The 16,281-nt window shown below is 38.7% G+C and overlaps 1 protein-coding gene across 1 annotated transcript in view; it reads left to right on the top strand.

Moving 5' to 3' along the window:
- The first annotated feature begins 703 nt into the window (after positions 1 to 703).
- LOC106084947 (alpha-2-macroglobulin) overlaps positions 704 to 16,281 on the top strand; it is a 42,633-nt gene continuing 27,055 nt past the window's right edge. The window contains exons 1-2 of the mRNA XM_013248930.2: positions 704 to 809; positions 14,952 to 16,253. Of these exons, the coding sequence (XP_013104384.2) occupies positions 775 to 809; positions 14,952 to 16,253 (1,337 nt within the window). The 5' untranslated portion in view covers positions 704 to 774. The remainder of the gene's footprint in view (positions 810 to 14,951; positions 16,254 to 16,281) is intronic.

Raw genomic sequence — 16,281 nt, 5'->3', positions numbered from 1 at the left:
CTGTTTTTTCGTGACTTCTATCGACCAGGCCAAATATGGTCCAAATCCGTCTATAACCTGATGGGGGTCCCACATAAACAGAGCTGCCATTGTGACTTCTTGAGCCTTTAGAGGGCATAATTATTATCCGATTGGGTTGAAGTTTTACACATGGTCTTTGTTCCGATTTCCAAGCTTTGCATGGTCCAAATAGTTCTACAACTACATATTGGCTTGCCCAAAAAGTAATTGCGGATTTTTCATATAGTCGGCGTTGACAAATTTTTTCACAGCTTGTGACTCTGTAATTGCATTCTTTCTTCTGTCAGTTATCAGCTGTTACTTTTAGCTTGCTTTAGAAAAAAGTGAAAAAAAGTATATTTGATTAAAGTTCATTCTAAGTTTTATTAAAAATGCATTTACTTTGTTTTAAAAAATCCTCAATTACTTTTTGGGCAACCCAATATATATAGCTCCTCTTTGAACTTTTCAAATGCGATTCATATTGAAATGTACTTAACACCGAACTTAACACGCTTTTACTTGTCACGATACATTCTTCCAACACAGCAACGGCAACACTATTATTTTTTTGTCGCGCAATTCCCGACCTCTAGTTTAGTTTATGGTGAAAAATGCAAAAACAAAAAAACATCTGTTGGCCGCAGTTGCAGTTGCCGGTATGTCGATTATAAATACAATAGTTTTGCTAAGCACCAATGACTCAGTTGCATTAAGTTCTTCGAGATATACAGAAGTGCTGTTATCTGTTCTAAACTAGAAAAAACTGAAAAGATGTCACAAAATATTAATAAAAGAGATAAAAAAGGGTAAACAACAAAATTTTAGTGTTTTATGATTTGTTTATTATATTTGTAATATAATTAAATATGTAATTCTTACATGTAATAATGTTTTTTTTTTTTTTTAATATTTCACAATCTTGTTAAAACCCTTCGTCCGCATAATCATTGGGTATATAGTATATGAGTACGTAGTATTCTGAGAATTCCAATTTAACAAACAATTACTAGCTATGAGAGCTTATATGCAGTTATAAAAAAATGTTTACTTATTATAAGCAAAACAAATTGATTTGCGTTGTAAGGGGTTCACTTGCCTGCTTGATTTTTCTTTGAAAAGGCCCAATCAAACTGGCTTGAATTGTTTCTATGATTGTGCTATTTGCCATCATACACGGCGCCATCTACATTTGAAGTTGCTAGCGATAAATCGATTAGATTTTTATGCCATTGGGCTGTTGAGGTTTTTTTTCTTGCTTTGCTTACCACTAGCCTGGAAGTTCGTAGATCGGCTTCCGCGTCGAGAAGGTTTCATTACCTCGGAATTAACTTTACTCGGCCATTTTGTCATTAGATCCACACCAGTGAAGTTTTCTTAAAATTTAATTATATTTGGAGGAAGTCACAGTAATTTTTTTTCCTTTGTGTCTTAATATTTTTTTTTATGACTGATTCGGTGAATTTGCCAGCCAAATTAGTCCTATTCGGTGGTGGGAAAAAATTTCTTTTGATTTCTATAATCATACCGGATCTGATTGGGCAATTTTCCATTAAAAGTTTTTTTATATAATTGGTATCGGTGCCATCTCGCAGAAGCGGTGAGTCTGTTTAATTCAGCCTGGCAGAGAAAGGGAATAATTTGATTTGTGTCTTTTATTCTCTCTTATTAGGATTGGCACCAAACTCTGAATAAAACTCATTTATAGAAAGGTGTCAAGAAGGCACTGGTTTATGTATTTGGATCACGCATTGAGTGCAGAAATACAGGAATGCCCATCACTGGTAACGGCTCCCCACCATTCAGTCACATTAATTGAGCTTTAAGTATCAGATCGACCACATTGGAGAGTACATGTCATACAGTGCTATAAGATAAGAAGCAACAAGAATTAAATTTTTATGAAAGCCGTGCCTAGAACTCCCCGTGGTTTATTAAACTCGTTTGAAATTTGTGGGAGCTTGTGTAATTGGCCGCTAAAGATTACGAGAACTGGGAAAATTGTGATTTAATCTTGAACCATCAAGTAGTGCAGCAATTTGATGGTTTGAAGGCGAAATTTGTAATACGAGAAGTACCCAAGAAATTCTGCAGACTGGCGTAAATATGCTGATTTTTGTGGATTTTTTAGAAATGAGGAGGTTTTCCTATTTTCTTTTTTTTATAGTTTAATTAATAATTTTGGTCTTAAGCTGTTTTTTTTTTTATTACATGTTAAACAACGTTTTGCCTCTTATATCTAAAGTTTTAAGTGCTTAATTAAATAACTTTTTATTTCCCCTTGCCTTATATCCATAACATATTAATAACATACATTACATCTGGTTACAAGCAAAACAGGTAAACCCACGAATGCACATACATATTTTTTTTTGTATCATACATATGTACATACACTCTGTTCTGCTTGTAGCTAGACTTTGACAACAATTGAAACATACAGTCAATAATAATTGTCGCTTTGCAGGTCAATGTCTATCAACATTGTAGCCGAAACACAAGCCAATAGATCGATATTGTCATATTCTGTAAATTGCTCCCCCATACACAGCCACCAGCGCTCATCGAAAGGCCTTTCGACGTTGGAGCAACATTTTTTTTGTATGGCATGCTGAATGTGAGTAATGTTTATTTATTCTCTTTATATTGTATATTGCAACTTGGGTGACAATATCTGTTTCTTGATGAGCGTTTAAACACATTAGAGTGGGTAATAATTTTCGGTTATGAAACATTTGGTTGAATATTTTTGCATATAAATTTTAAGACTTTTAGATGCTAATAAGTTAATTTGTTTTTTTATATACTGGCACACTAAGTAATTTTTTCCCTGTTATAAAATTTAAGAATATGATTAAAGCCCAACTTAACTTACTAGTAATAACTAAAATACCATGAAAATTACTTATGGATTTAATAAACCTAAAATGGATTTGAACTAACTCGTTTAAGCATCCTGTTTGATTTGCCGATGGGCTAGATAGTTAGGCCACTGTGATGTTAGGGGTCTTAGGAACAAATTTGTATTTCGGTTGGCATTCCTATGACCAGGCTGGGAGGGCAATATGGACGAATCACCACCTTTACGTCTGTCCAAAGAAATGGACCAACGAAATCACTGCCTACATTTTCCCCCTTTATCCTCTTTCCTTTTTGCACGTATAAATAAAGTAATTTAATTGTAGCGAACAAATGGCTAGAGAAGCATCGAACCTATCCCTCCGACGAGCTAGTAGGCCGGTCCCATATACGTGCGCTAGCTTCTAGAACCACAAACTTCCTTCAGACTTTCGGTTATATGCTACATATTAAATTATTTTTGGCGCCCAACGTGGGGCCCGAATGAGATTTCCTTCTTTTATTACCACCATTTGGATCCTCAGGATTTGAAATAAACGTTCGGCTCTCTACAAAATATTTTTTTTTCACTTCTCTGTACTATTTCTGTTAAAATTTTCCTCTTTTCTATTTCGTGATTATTTCACAATAAGGATTTTATAAAGGATCAAGAATTGAATATCCATTCCTTTTCTACCTATTTTTGACAATAATCTCCCTTGAACTATCTACGAAGGTGTTGTTATATTTGTTATAAACTGGATGGAATGCAGTTTCTGGACAGTTGTGCTGGATCTGACCACAGCTTGTATCGAATTTACGACACTATACTATCCTTACCATCACCTGGATTTTGGAACCAAATAGATTCCATCCGGTCTGGTGCTACTTTTATTGTCTGTCTCTCTCTATAAACTTTATTTTCTTTTTATTGGCGTAGGTTTTGTGGACATTTTTTTTATCATTTTAAGTGGCAAACCTATTCTAAATTTCGGTAAGATCAAACAGGATGACAACTACATGCATAATTTTAATTTGAAATTATCTTATTTTTGGCTTAGTTTTTCATTCTATTCAAATGTTAGATATAATTTGAAATTTTTTGTGGATAAACTGATTAAAGAGAATTATAATATCGAAGCCCTTGAGGGATAACTTGTCCCTTTGGATGCTCATAGAGAGAAATTCTGAGGAATACATCTATTGGATAAATTGGAAAGGATTAAAGAAAGGGAAAGATTACATATATATACATTTTCTGAGTATTCAGAAAGAACATTTTTGAATTATTTACACTGATTTTTTATATGCCAAGATAATTAGTTTTGAGAGTTTTTTTACGTTCATTGGTATCTATTTTTTTATTTTTTGGTTTTAAATTTTTTTTTTTTTTTTGGCAGTTAACTCGATTTTTGGTTTAATTTCTGTTTGTTTTGATCTTCATTAGTTATGGCTACTAATACGGTTGATAAGGGTGCGAATGAGGTTAGGGTAGATGATGTTATTACATGCAATGCTTGTGGCGAATCGATAGCTTCCGCCTCGTCGGTACGGAAGATCGCATGTGGCCATATTTTCCATAAGGCTTGTTTGGATAGGGCAATCAAGACAAGGCCTTTCTGTCCTATATGTGACACAAGGATTGTCACGGAATCAGGTTCCTCGAGTGCAGCCCCCGTTAAGACAAGGTCTCAGGCAAAGCAGGCCAATAATCCGGTTTCGTTGGCCACAGGTCCGGCTCAGAATGTAGGCAGTGCAGATATGACTGGCAATGCTGCTAACGTAGCACAGACACAAGGAATCACACAGTTGGTAACAGACCTCGTTTCGGCCCAACAGGCACAGTTCATGGCTGACTTTAGTGCTCAAATGAGTCAAATTATAGAAAGGCAAATTGCATCAAGTTTCGCGGCATTAGGAGTTTCAAATTCACCCAATGGCCCATCTCGGCAACGTCAGACCTCCCCACAGCAAATGCAGACACTCCCTGTTGTTGAGAACCGTACATTTAGGGAACTTTTTGGTATAACACCGCATATAGATCAACCTGGGGGCTCTCAGAATAGGCATCCCCCGTCTAATGCTCAAGCTGTTCTAAATACGTCCTCCTATGGCAGCTCTTCGTCTTCTGACTTGACTTCTCGTCCAGATAAGGTCTTACAGATAATATCCAACTGGAAGCTAAAGTTTAATGGTGGTCAGAATGGTATCTCGGTTGACAATTTTATTTATCGGGTTGAGGCATTGACCGCTCAGACACTGCAAGGTAACTATGATTTGCTCTGTGGGAATGCTAGTTCGTTGTTCGATGGCAAAGTGAATGATTGGTTTTGGCGGTATCATCGCTCAGTAAATTGTATCCGGTGGCAAGATTTGTGCAGAGCTCTTCGTGAGCAGTATCAGGACTCTAGGACGGATGTTGATTTACGAGAGTTGATACGGGAGCGCAAGCAAAAGCCCAACGAATCCTTCGATAGTTTCTATGATTCTATAGTATCTCTGACCGATAGGCTTAGGACCCCATTATCTGATGGGTTGTTGGTGGAAATCCTTAGGAGAAATTTACTGCCCGAAATCCAACATGAGATCTTGAATATAGAGATAAGATCGTTGCAGCACTTGCGCGACACATGCAGGAGACGTGAGTTTTTTATGCAGGATATGCGCCGTAGGCACGGGTTGGCTATTTCGAAACCTGTTCCAATACCCAAGAGATTATCTGAACTAGATGCTGACGAGAATGTTGTATTGACAGATCCACCTGATGAGATTTCGGCGATTAATTTTGTATGCTGGAACTGCGGGCAGGGTGGTCATCGATATCAAGATTGCCTTGAGGAGAGAACAATCTTTTGTTATGGTTGTGGAGCTCCCAATACATATAGACCAAACTGCGCGAAATGTGCTTCAAAAAACGGTCGATTTTGTGCACAAACGAGTGCACATACGTCGAGCAGAGCGCAGACCGCAGAGATAGAATAGAGATATTGAAACGACCCGCTAACCTTTCTACTACTAATACCCCATATATAACCAGCTCAGACCCCAGTGACAGGAGTTTTCCCAGGAGAATGTCCGAAAGTAATTCCACAAATAAGGAACTATTTCCTTTTAAACCCCTGCACGTCCGCATTAGGGAATACAACCAGGCTCGAGATAGGATATTCAACGATTGTGGCAAGAAAAGAAAATCAGCTCTACGCATGAAAACTTTCTGGGGTAGAGTAAAGATTTTTAATAGGAAGTTAGTTTCCTCTATTTTGAACCGCCCATCCGATGTTCGTCCCTATGCCGAAGTCACCCTTTTTGGGAAAAGGATGCTTGGCCTCTTGGACACAGGCGCTTCTATTACATGCATTGGTTCGGACGCTGCACGAAATTTTTTGGAGTCAGGTGCGCCTTTCAAGAAGCTTAAATCTACTGTCCAGACGGCTGATGGAAAGGGACAGAATGTTGTTGGGTATACGAAGGCTTTTGTTACATTTAGAGATAGTGAGATGCCCATAACCGTTTTTATAGTGCCAGGTTTGGATAAGGACCTCTTTCTTGGAATAGATTTCTGGGAGATGTTTAATTTGTTGCCCGCTGAATTTCGAAACGATAGAATATCCTCTTCGTCCAGTTTATGCGAAATTTCCACTCAAATACCCTTGACAAATTCTCAAAAACATCGGCTCGATCGTTTGGTGTCCCTTTTTCCTTCGTATTCAAAGGAGGGGTTAGGAAGGACTGACGTGCTGTGCCACAGCATTGACACCGGAGACGCCAAGCCGATAAAACAACGCCATTTTCCCGTGTCCCCTGCCATCGAAAAACTGATATACGAGGAGATAGACCGCATGATAGCGTTAGATGTGATAGAGGAATCAAATAGTCCCTGGTCTTCTCCTGTGGTTCTACACAGGAAGCCAGGTAAAAACAGGTTATGTCTTGATAGCAGGAAATTAAACTCGGTCACCATAGGCGATGCTTACCCCTTGCCCCAAATTGACGGCATTCTGAGCAGGTTACCCAAAGCTCAATTTATAACTAGCCTTGATCTAAAGGATGCCTTTTGGCAGATTCCTTTAGACCAGAAGTCACGAGAAAAGACAGCATTTACCGTCCCGGGGAGGCCGTTGTACCACTTTAAGGTTATGCCCTTCGGGTTGTGTAACGCTCCCCAGACCATGTCCCGTTTGATGGATAAGGTCATACCTCCGGATTTAAGGGCGGAAGTGTTTGTCTACCTTGATGATCTTCTGGTCATATCGGAATCTTTCGAGAGGCATCTACAGGTACTAGGCTCTGTAGCTAACAAGATTCGTGAATCTGGTCTTACCATTAACATTGAGAAAAGCCATTTTTGTGTCCCAGAAGTAAAGTATTTAGGCCATGTGGTGGGTAATGGGGTTATTCGAACCGATCCGGAAAAAGTGTCCGCCATCACTGAGTTTCCTGCACCGAGATCGGTAAAACAAGTTCGCAGGTTTTTAGGCATGACAGGATGGTATAGAAAGTTTATCAGGGACTATGCATCTATTACTACGCCTATAACTGATTTGTTAAAAGGTAAAAAGAAATTTGTATGGACCGAGGAAGCCCAAAAAGCTTTTGAGGTTTTAAAGTCTCACTTGTGCTCAGCACCTGTTTTACATAGCCCCAATTTCTCGCAGCCTTTTTATATACACTGCGATGCCAGCAAAACAGGTATAGGAAGCGTACTGGTACAGAAGAATGCGGAGGGTGAAGAAGTTCCTATCGCCTTTATGTCGAAGAAACTCAACAAAGCCCAACGCAACTATTCGGTTACCGAACAGGAATGCTTAGCAGCAATGCTAAGTGTTAAAAAATTTAGACCTTATGTCGAAGGACATGAGTTCACTATCATCACTGACCATGCGTCATTGAAGTGGCTCATGTCCCAGACTGATCTAAGTACAAGGTTGGCTCGGTGGGCTTTAAAACTTCAGGGATACAAATTTAACATTCAGCATAGGCGCGGTAGTTTGAACATAGTCCCTGACACACTTTCTAGGGCCAATACGGAGGACATGTCCGCTCTAGGTCTGCAAAGTCTGTCTGCCATTGATGTTGACTCTGGGTTCTTCGTAGACTTAAACTCTACGCATTTTAAGTCGGATGAGTACCGACAACTGCTGGACCAAATGGGAAGGAATAAAGAACAATTTCCCGACATTAGAATTGTGGACGGATATTTATATCGACGGACTGAACATGCGACTGGTGAACAGATTCACGATGATCTTGTATGGAAGCTTTGGGTACCGCGAGAATTAGTACCTGATGTGCTAAGGAGAGCACACGATAATCCGTTGTCGTCACATTGTGGAATAAATAAAACTCTAGCCAGAATCCGTCAATTTTTCTTTTGGCCCAACTTGGCCGTTGACGTTAAAGAGTACGTTAATAGTTGCGAGGTGTGTAAATCTGTAAAGCATCCGAATATAGTTCTTCGACCTCCAATGGGTAAGACCCCTGAAACCTGTAGGTTTTTCCAGAAACTCTATGTTGATTTTTTAGGTCCGTATCCCCGAACAAGAACAGGTCATATAGGCATCTTTATAGCTCTGGACCACTTCTCTAAATTTCCATTCCTTAAACCAATCAAGAAGTTTACCTCAGACATTGTCGTGAAGTACCTTGAGGGTGACCTTTTTCACACCTTTGGGGTACCAGAAACCATCGTATCCGACAATGGTTCCCAATTTAAATCGGTTGGTTTTAATCAGCTATTGAAAAGATATGGCGTTAGTCATGTTTATACGGCCATCCACTCCCCTCAGGCCAACGCTTCGGAGAGGGTCAATCGCTCTGTATTAGCTGGTATAAAATCCTACATTGAACCCAACCAAAGGAACTGGGACGAGTTGTTAAGTAGCATATGTTGCTCATTGCGTTCATCGAAACATTCGGCTATTGGTACCTCCCCCTATTATTTGGCATTTGGACAGAACATGATCACCAATGGTGCAGTGTACCCTTTACTTCGCCAGCTGGAACTGTTAGAAGACCGTTCTGTTAGGTTTGATCGGAACGATTCAAGGGACATCATGGCTAAAAGGGCTGCTGAATCTGCTCAGAGGCAATTCTTGAGGAATGAGAAGGTCTACAATCTGCGTTCAAGGGAAATATCTTACAATGTAGGACAGGAGGTGTACCGTAGGAACTTTAGGCAAAGTAACTTCGAGCAGGGTTACAATGCGAAGCTCGCTCCTACGTTTCTTAAGGCGCGTGTAAGGAAGAAGATCGGTAATTCTTACTATGAGCTAGAAGATCTCAGGGGTAATTCAGTAGGAACCTACCATGCCAAGGACATCCGTCAATAGGTCGCTTTTGAATGTATTTGTTCGGCAAGTGGTATCAGCTTCTGGTTGAACACCCCGAAGTCTGATTTTGGCTGGGGGGATTGTAAGGGGTTCACTTGCCTGCTTGATTTTTCTTTGAAAAGGCCCAATCAAACTGGCTTGAATTGTTTCTATGATTGTGCTATTTGCCATCATACACGGCGCCATCTACATTTGAAGTTGCTAGCGATAAATCGATTAGATTTTTATGCCATTGGGCTGTTGAGGTTTTTTTTCTTGCTTTGCTTACCACTAGCCTGGAAGTTCGTAGATCGGCTTCCGCGTCGAGAAGGTTTCATTACCTCGGAATTAACTTTACTCGGCCATTTTGTCATTAGATCCACACCAGTGAAGTTTTCTTAAAATTTAATTATATTTGGAGGAAGTCACAGTAATTTTTTTTCCTTTGTGTCTTAATATTTTTTTTTATGACTGATTCGGTGAATTTGCCAGCCAAATTAGTCCTATTCGGTGGTGGGAAAAAATTTCTTTTGATTTCTATAATCATACCGGATCTGATTGGGCAATTTTCCATTAAAAGTTTTTTTATATAATTGGTATCGGTGCCATCTCGCAGAAGCGGTGAGTCTGTTTAATTCAGCCTGGCAGAGAAAGGGAATAATTTGATTTGTGTCTTTTATTCTCTCTTATTAGGATTGGCACCAAACTCTGAATAAAACTCATTTATAGAAAGGTGTCAAGAAGGCACTGGTTTATGTATTTGGATCACGCATTGAGTGCAGAAATACAGGAATGCCCATCACTGGTAACGGCTCCCCACCATTCAGTCACATTAATTGAGCTTTAAGTATCAGATCGACCACATTGGAGAGTACATGTCATACAGTGCAATAAGATAAGAAGCAACAAGAATTAAATTTTTATGAAAGCCGTGCCTAGAACTCCCCGTGGTTTATTAAACTCGTTTGAAATTTGTGGGAGCTTGTGTAATTGGCCGCTAAAGATTACGAGAACTGGGAAAATTGTGATTTAATCTTGAACCATCAAGTAGTGCAGCAATTTGATGGTTTGAAGGCGAAATTTGTAATACGAGAAGTACCCAAGAAATTCTGCAGACTGGCGTAAATATGCTGATTTTTGTGGATTTTTTAGAAATGAGGAGGTTTTCCTATTTTCTTTTTTTTATAGTTTAATTAATAATTTTGGTCTTAAGCTGTTTTTTTTTTTATTACATGTTAAACAACGTTTTGCCTCTTATATCTAAAGTTTTAAGTGCTTAATTAAATAACTTTTTATTTCCCCTTGCCTTATATCCATAACATATTAATAACATACATTACATCTGGTTACAAGCAAAACAGGTAAACGCACGAATGCACATACATATTTTTTTTTGTATCATACATATGTACATACACTCTGTTCTGCTTGTAGCTAGACTTTGACAACAATTGAAACATACAGTCAATAATAATTGTCGCTTTGCAGGTCAATGTCTATCAACATTGTAGCCGAAACACAAGCCAATAGATCGATATTGTCATATTCTGTAAATTGCTCCCCCATACACAGCCACCAGCGCTCATCGAAAGGCCTTTCGACGTTGGAGCAACATTTTTTTTGTATGGCATGCTGAATGTGAGTAATGTTTATTTATTCTCTTTATATTGTATATTGCAACTTGGGTGACAATATCTGTTTCTTGATGAGCGTTTAAACACATTAGAGTGGGTAATAATTTTCGGTTATGAAACATTTGGTTGAATATTTTTGCATATAAATTTTAAGACTTTTAGATGCTAATAAGTTAATTTGTTTTTTTATATACTGGCACACTAAGTAATTTTTTCCCTGTTATAAAATTTAAGAATATGATTAAAGCCCAACTTAACTTACTAGTAATAACTAAAATACCATGAAAATTACTTATGGATTTAATAAACCTAAAATGGATTTGAACTAACTCGTTTAAGCATCCTGTTTGATTTGCCGATGGGCTAGATAGTTAGGCCACTGTGATGTTAGGGGTCTTAGGAACAAATTTGTATTTCGGTTGGCATTCCTATGACCAGGCTGGGAGGGCAATATGGACGAATCACCACCTTTACGTCTGTCCAAAGAAATGGACCAACGAAATCACTGCCTACATTTTCCCCCTTTATCCTCTTTCCTTTTTGCACGTATAAATAAAGTAATTTAATTGTAGCGAACAAATGGCTAGAGAAGCATCGAACCTATCCCTCCGACGAGCTAGTAGGCCGGTCCCATATACGTGCGCTAGCTTCTAGAACCACAAACTTCCTTCAGACTTTCGGTTATATGCTACAGCGTGCACAAAACATTTAAAAAATTTAACGTAAACAAATTCTTTTACAAAAACGAGCAATTGATTCAATATGCGTGCATTGCATAAAGTTGTGAAATTGCCATTTTTTTCGAATAAAATCAAAGACGTTTCCCAGTGCAAGTGATGTATGTACATAGTATTATAAAATTGATTCATACAATTTGATACTATAGCCTATCAATTCAGAATTGATTTTTATACCCACCACTTAAGGATGGGGGTATATTAATTTTGTCATTCCGTTTGCAACACAACGAAATATCCATATCCGACCCTATAAGGTATATTTATTCTTGGTCAGCATTAAAATTCTAAGACGATCTAGCCCTGTCCATCCGTCTGTCGGTTGAAATCACTCTACAGTCTTTAAAAATAGAGACATTGAGCTGAAACTTTGCACAGATTCTTTTTTGTCCATAATCTGGTTAAGTTCGAAGTAGCCCATCTTATCTTGATATAGCCCCCATATAGATCGATCCGCCGATTTAGGGTCTTAGGGCCATAAAAGCCACATTTATTATCTGATTTTGCTGAAACTTGGGACAGTGAGTTGTGCTAGGCCCTTCGACATTTTTCTTCAATTTGGCCCAGATCGGTCCAGGTTTGGATATAGCTGTCAAATAGACCAATCTCTCGATATAAGGTTTTGGGTCCATAAAAGGCGGATTTATTGCCGGATATCATCGAAATTTGGGACATTGAGTTATTTCAAGCCCCTCCATATACTTCTGCAATATGGCACAGATCGGTCCAGATTTGGATATAGCTGCCATATAGACCGATCCGCCGATTTAGGGTCTTAGGCCCATAAAAGCCACATTATTATCTGATTTTGCTGAAACTTGAGACAGTGAGTTGTGCTAGGCCCTTCGATATTTTTCTTCAATTTGGCCCAGATCGGTCCAGATTTGGATATAGCTGTCAAATAGACCGATCTCTCGATTTAAGGTATTGGACACATAAAAGGCGTATTTATTGTCCGATTTTACCAAAATTTGGGATAGAGAGTTGTGTATAGGCCCTTCGATACCCTTCTGCAATTTGGCCCAGATCGGTCCAGATTTGGATATAGCTGCCATAAAAACCGATATCTCGATTTAAGGTTGTGGGCCCGACATTTATTGTCGGATATCGCCAAAATTTGAGACAGTAAGTTAGGTTAATCCCCTCGATATACTTCAGCAATATTGCACAGATCGGTCCAGATTTGGATATAGCTGCCATATAGACCGATCACTCGATTTAAGCTTTGGGGCCCATAAAAGTCACATTTATTGTCTGATGTCGCCGAAATTTGGGACAGTGAGCTACCTTCGGCCTTCGACATTCTTCTTCAATTTGGCTCCGATCGGTCGAGATCTAAATATAGCTGCCATATAGACGGATCACTCTATTTAAAGTTTTGCGGTCATAAAAGGCACTTATATTGTCCAATTTCGCCGAAATATGGAGCAGTGAGTTATATTAGGCTCTTCGAAATTTTTCTTAGCCCAAATCGGTCCAGATTTGGATATAGCTGCCATACAGACCGATATCTCGATTTAAAGTCTTGGCACAATAAAAGGCGCATTTATAATCCGATTTCACTGAAATTTCAGATCGGTTTAAATATAGTCCGATTTGGCCCACATTTGATAGGGAGAAGACGGGGTCTATCAAAACACACTGTGCTAAATTTCATCGAATTCGGGTAATTATTTGGATCTTTTATGGGCTCTATATCCTATATCGGGAGATCGTGCGGTAGGTCTATAGGGCACCTATATCCAAATATAGTCTGATCTGAACCACACTTCACTGAAATGATAAGGAGTCTACCAGAACTCACTGTGCCAAATTTCACAGGAGTCTACCAGAATCCGAATTTATGAGATCAGAAGATCAGGTTTATATTCTAAGAATAGGAAATCATCAAAAATTGTTCGCAAAATGTTTTTATACCCAAGATATCTGCAAAATTATAAATACCCAACAATTAAAAAAGTGTTATACCCTCCACCATGGATCGCATTTGTCGAGCTTTTTCCACGGAATCTCTTTTAGGCAAACAAAGGATAAAAGAACAGATTTGCTATGCTATTGGAACAATATCAAGTTATGGTTTATTTCGAACCATAACTGAATTGAATATTGGAGACCATAGCACAAGTCATTGTGTAAAATGTCAGCTAAATCTAAGAAGAATTGCTCACTTTAGGTGAAATAATAAAATAGGGAGATCGGTTTATGGGGGAGCTGTATTAGGCTTTAAACCGATTCATACCATATTCGATACGTATGTTTAAGGTCATGAGAGAAGACATTGTACAAAATTTCAGCCAAATCGGATAATACTTGCGCCCATAAGAGGCTCAAAATGTCAAGATCCCATATAGGTTTATATGGCAGCTATATCAAGTTATGGACCGATTTGAACTATTCTTAACACAGTTGTTGGAATTCATAACAAAACACCACGTGAAAAATGACAGCCAAATCGGATAGGAATTGCTCCCTGCAGAAGCTCAAGAAGTCAAGACCCCAGATAGGTTTATATGACAGCTCTATCAGGTTATGGACCTATTTGAACCATACTCAACACAGTTGTTGGAAGTTATAATAAAACACCTCATGCAAAATTTCAGCCAAATCGGATAAGAATTGTGTCCTCTAGCGGCTCAAGAAGTCAAGATCCCAGATCGGTTTATATGGCCGCTATATTAAAACGTTGACCGATATAGCCCATTTACAATCCCAACTAACCTACACTAATAAGAAGTATTTGTGCAAAATTTCAAGCGGTTGGCTTTACTCCCTAAAAGTTAGCGTGCTTTCGACAGACAGACGGACGGACATGGCTAGATCGACTTAAACTGTTATGACGATCAAGAATATATACACTTCGAAATTAGTATATACCCATCCTATGGTGGAGGGTATAAAAAAGGTATTTATTGCGCATTTACCCAATAAATACCCAAGCGTTGGGTATTTACCCGATAGAAAGCCATCTCTATAAATGTTTCAGTGTTTTGTCATGATATCCAACAACTGTGCCAAGTATGGTTCAAATCGGTCCATAACCTGATATAGCTGTTATATAAACCGATCTTGGGTCTTGACTTCTTGAGCCTCTAGAGGGCGCAATTCTCATCCGATTTGAATGAATTTTGGCACGACGTGTTTTGTTATGATATCCAACAACTGTGCCAAGTATAGTTCAAATCGGTTCATAACCTGATATAGTTGTAATATAAACCGATCTGGGATCTTGACTTCTTGAGCCTGTAGAGGTCGCAATTATTATCCGATTTGCCTGAAATTTTTTACGACATATCCTCTCATGACCATCAACATACGTATTTATTATGGTCTGATTCGGTCTATAGCCCGATACAGCTCCAAAATGTTGGGTAACAAATAGTGGCTAAATACTTGTCGATAATAAACTTATTCTTGTTTGTTATTTGATTTTCCAGCTATTACACCATATTTGCTCCAGGAACACTACAAGCGGATTTTGAATATGGTGTTACAGTTGCACTCCACTATATGTCAGAGTGTGTAACAATGAAGGTGGGCATATCTGGACCCTCTTATAATGAAACCAAAACCATTGAGATCCAGCCGACCGAATCGAAAATAGTTGTCTTTAAAATGCCGCCGCTGTTGGAAGATGGTACCTACGAATTGCAAACGGAGGGCATTAGTGGTTTGATTTTTACACAAACCTCCGAGTTGAACTACAAAAATGTTAAGCCAAAGATTTATATACAAACCGACAAGGCAATGTACAAGCCCGGTGATTTGGTTCAGTATAGAATTTTAGCTCTCGATGAATATACCAAGCCGGCCAAACTTCAAAAGCCCCTACATTTTACTGTGCTCGATGGTGCATATAATCAAATAAAATACATTGAGAATATACCATTCGTCAAAGGTGTTCATTCGGGCAAGATGCAGTTGTCCGAACAACCGGTCTTGGGAGATTGGTGCATTTGCATAACCTATGGCGAAGAGAGGTGGACAAGAACAAACAAAAGTTTCAAAGTTGCCAAATATGTATTGCCCAAATTTAGTGTAGAAATTGAAGCGGACAAAGAGGTGGCTTTAGCCGATAACACATTAAACATAACAATTCGTTCAAAATATACATATGGCAAGCCAGTAAAGGGTAAGGCAACTGTAAGCGCCAACTATCTGTCGTATAGTCGAGAAACTACAGTGGCTCAAAAAACCATTAGCATGTCAGGCAGAGGAGATGTGCAATTCGATTTAATAAAAGACCTGCAAATGGATCCGCAATACGATTATATGTCCGAAATTATGGTTGAAGTTGTTATGACCGAAGATTTGACCGGCATTCAAAAGAATTCTTCAACTCGCATTAATGTTCGAGGCTCGCGTTATATTATATCTGTGCCAGATATGTGCGGCTCTTATGAAATCAACAAGCCCATTGAGATCAAAGCCATAATCAAAAGATTTGATGATAAACCTTTTACAAGCGACAAATCTAAAGCCAAACTAAGGATTTTGGGAGACTCTCATGAAGACGATGATTTGGTTTTTGAAAGTGCTGTGGATCTGAATGGGGTGGCAACATTTAATTTCACATTGTCCAAGGAAGGCTACTATCCCAGTGTAAAAGTTGCATATGAGGAAGAAACTTACCACACCAATGGATTTAAAGCAGTCGATGCGGCTCTAAAAGGAAAAGTTTCTCCAAAACCATATTTTGAAGAGTGGATTGTTCTGCAAATACTTCTCAAACCAGATGAGTATGTTATGAGCACTATGTAACACAAA

Source organism: Stomoxys calcitrans, chromosome 3 (genome assembly GCF_963082655.1).
Source record: "Stomoxys calcitrans chromosome 3, idStoCalc2.1, whole genome shotgun sequence".
NCBI classification, from domain to species: Eukaryota; Metazoa; Arthropoda; class Insecta; order Diptera; family Muscidae; genus Stomoxys; species Stomoxys calcitrans.
This window is presented reverse-complemented; position numbering and strand designations above follow the sequence as displayed.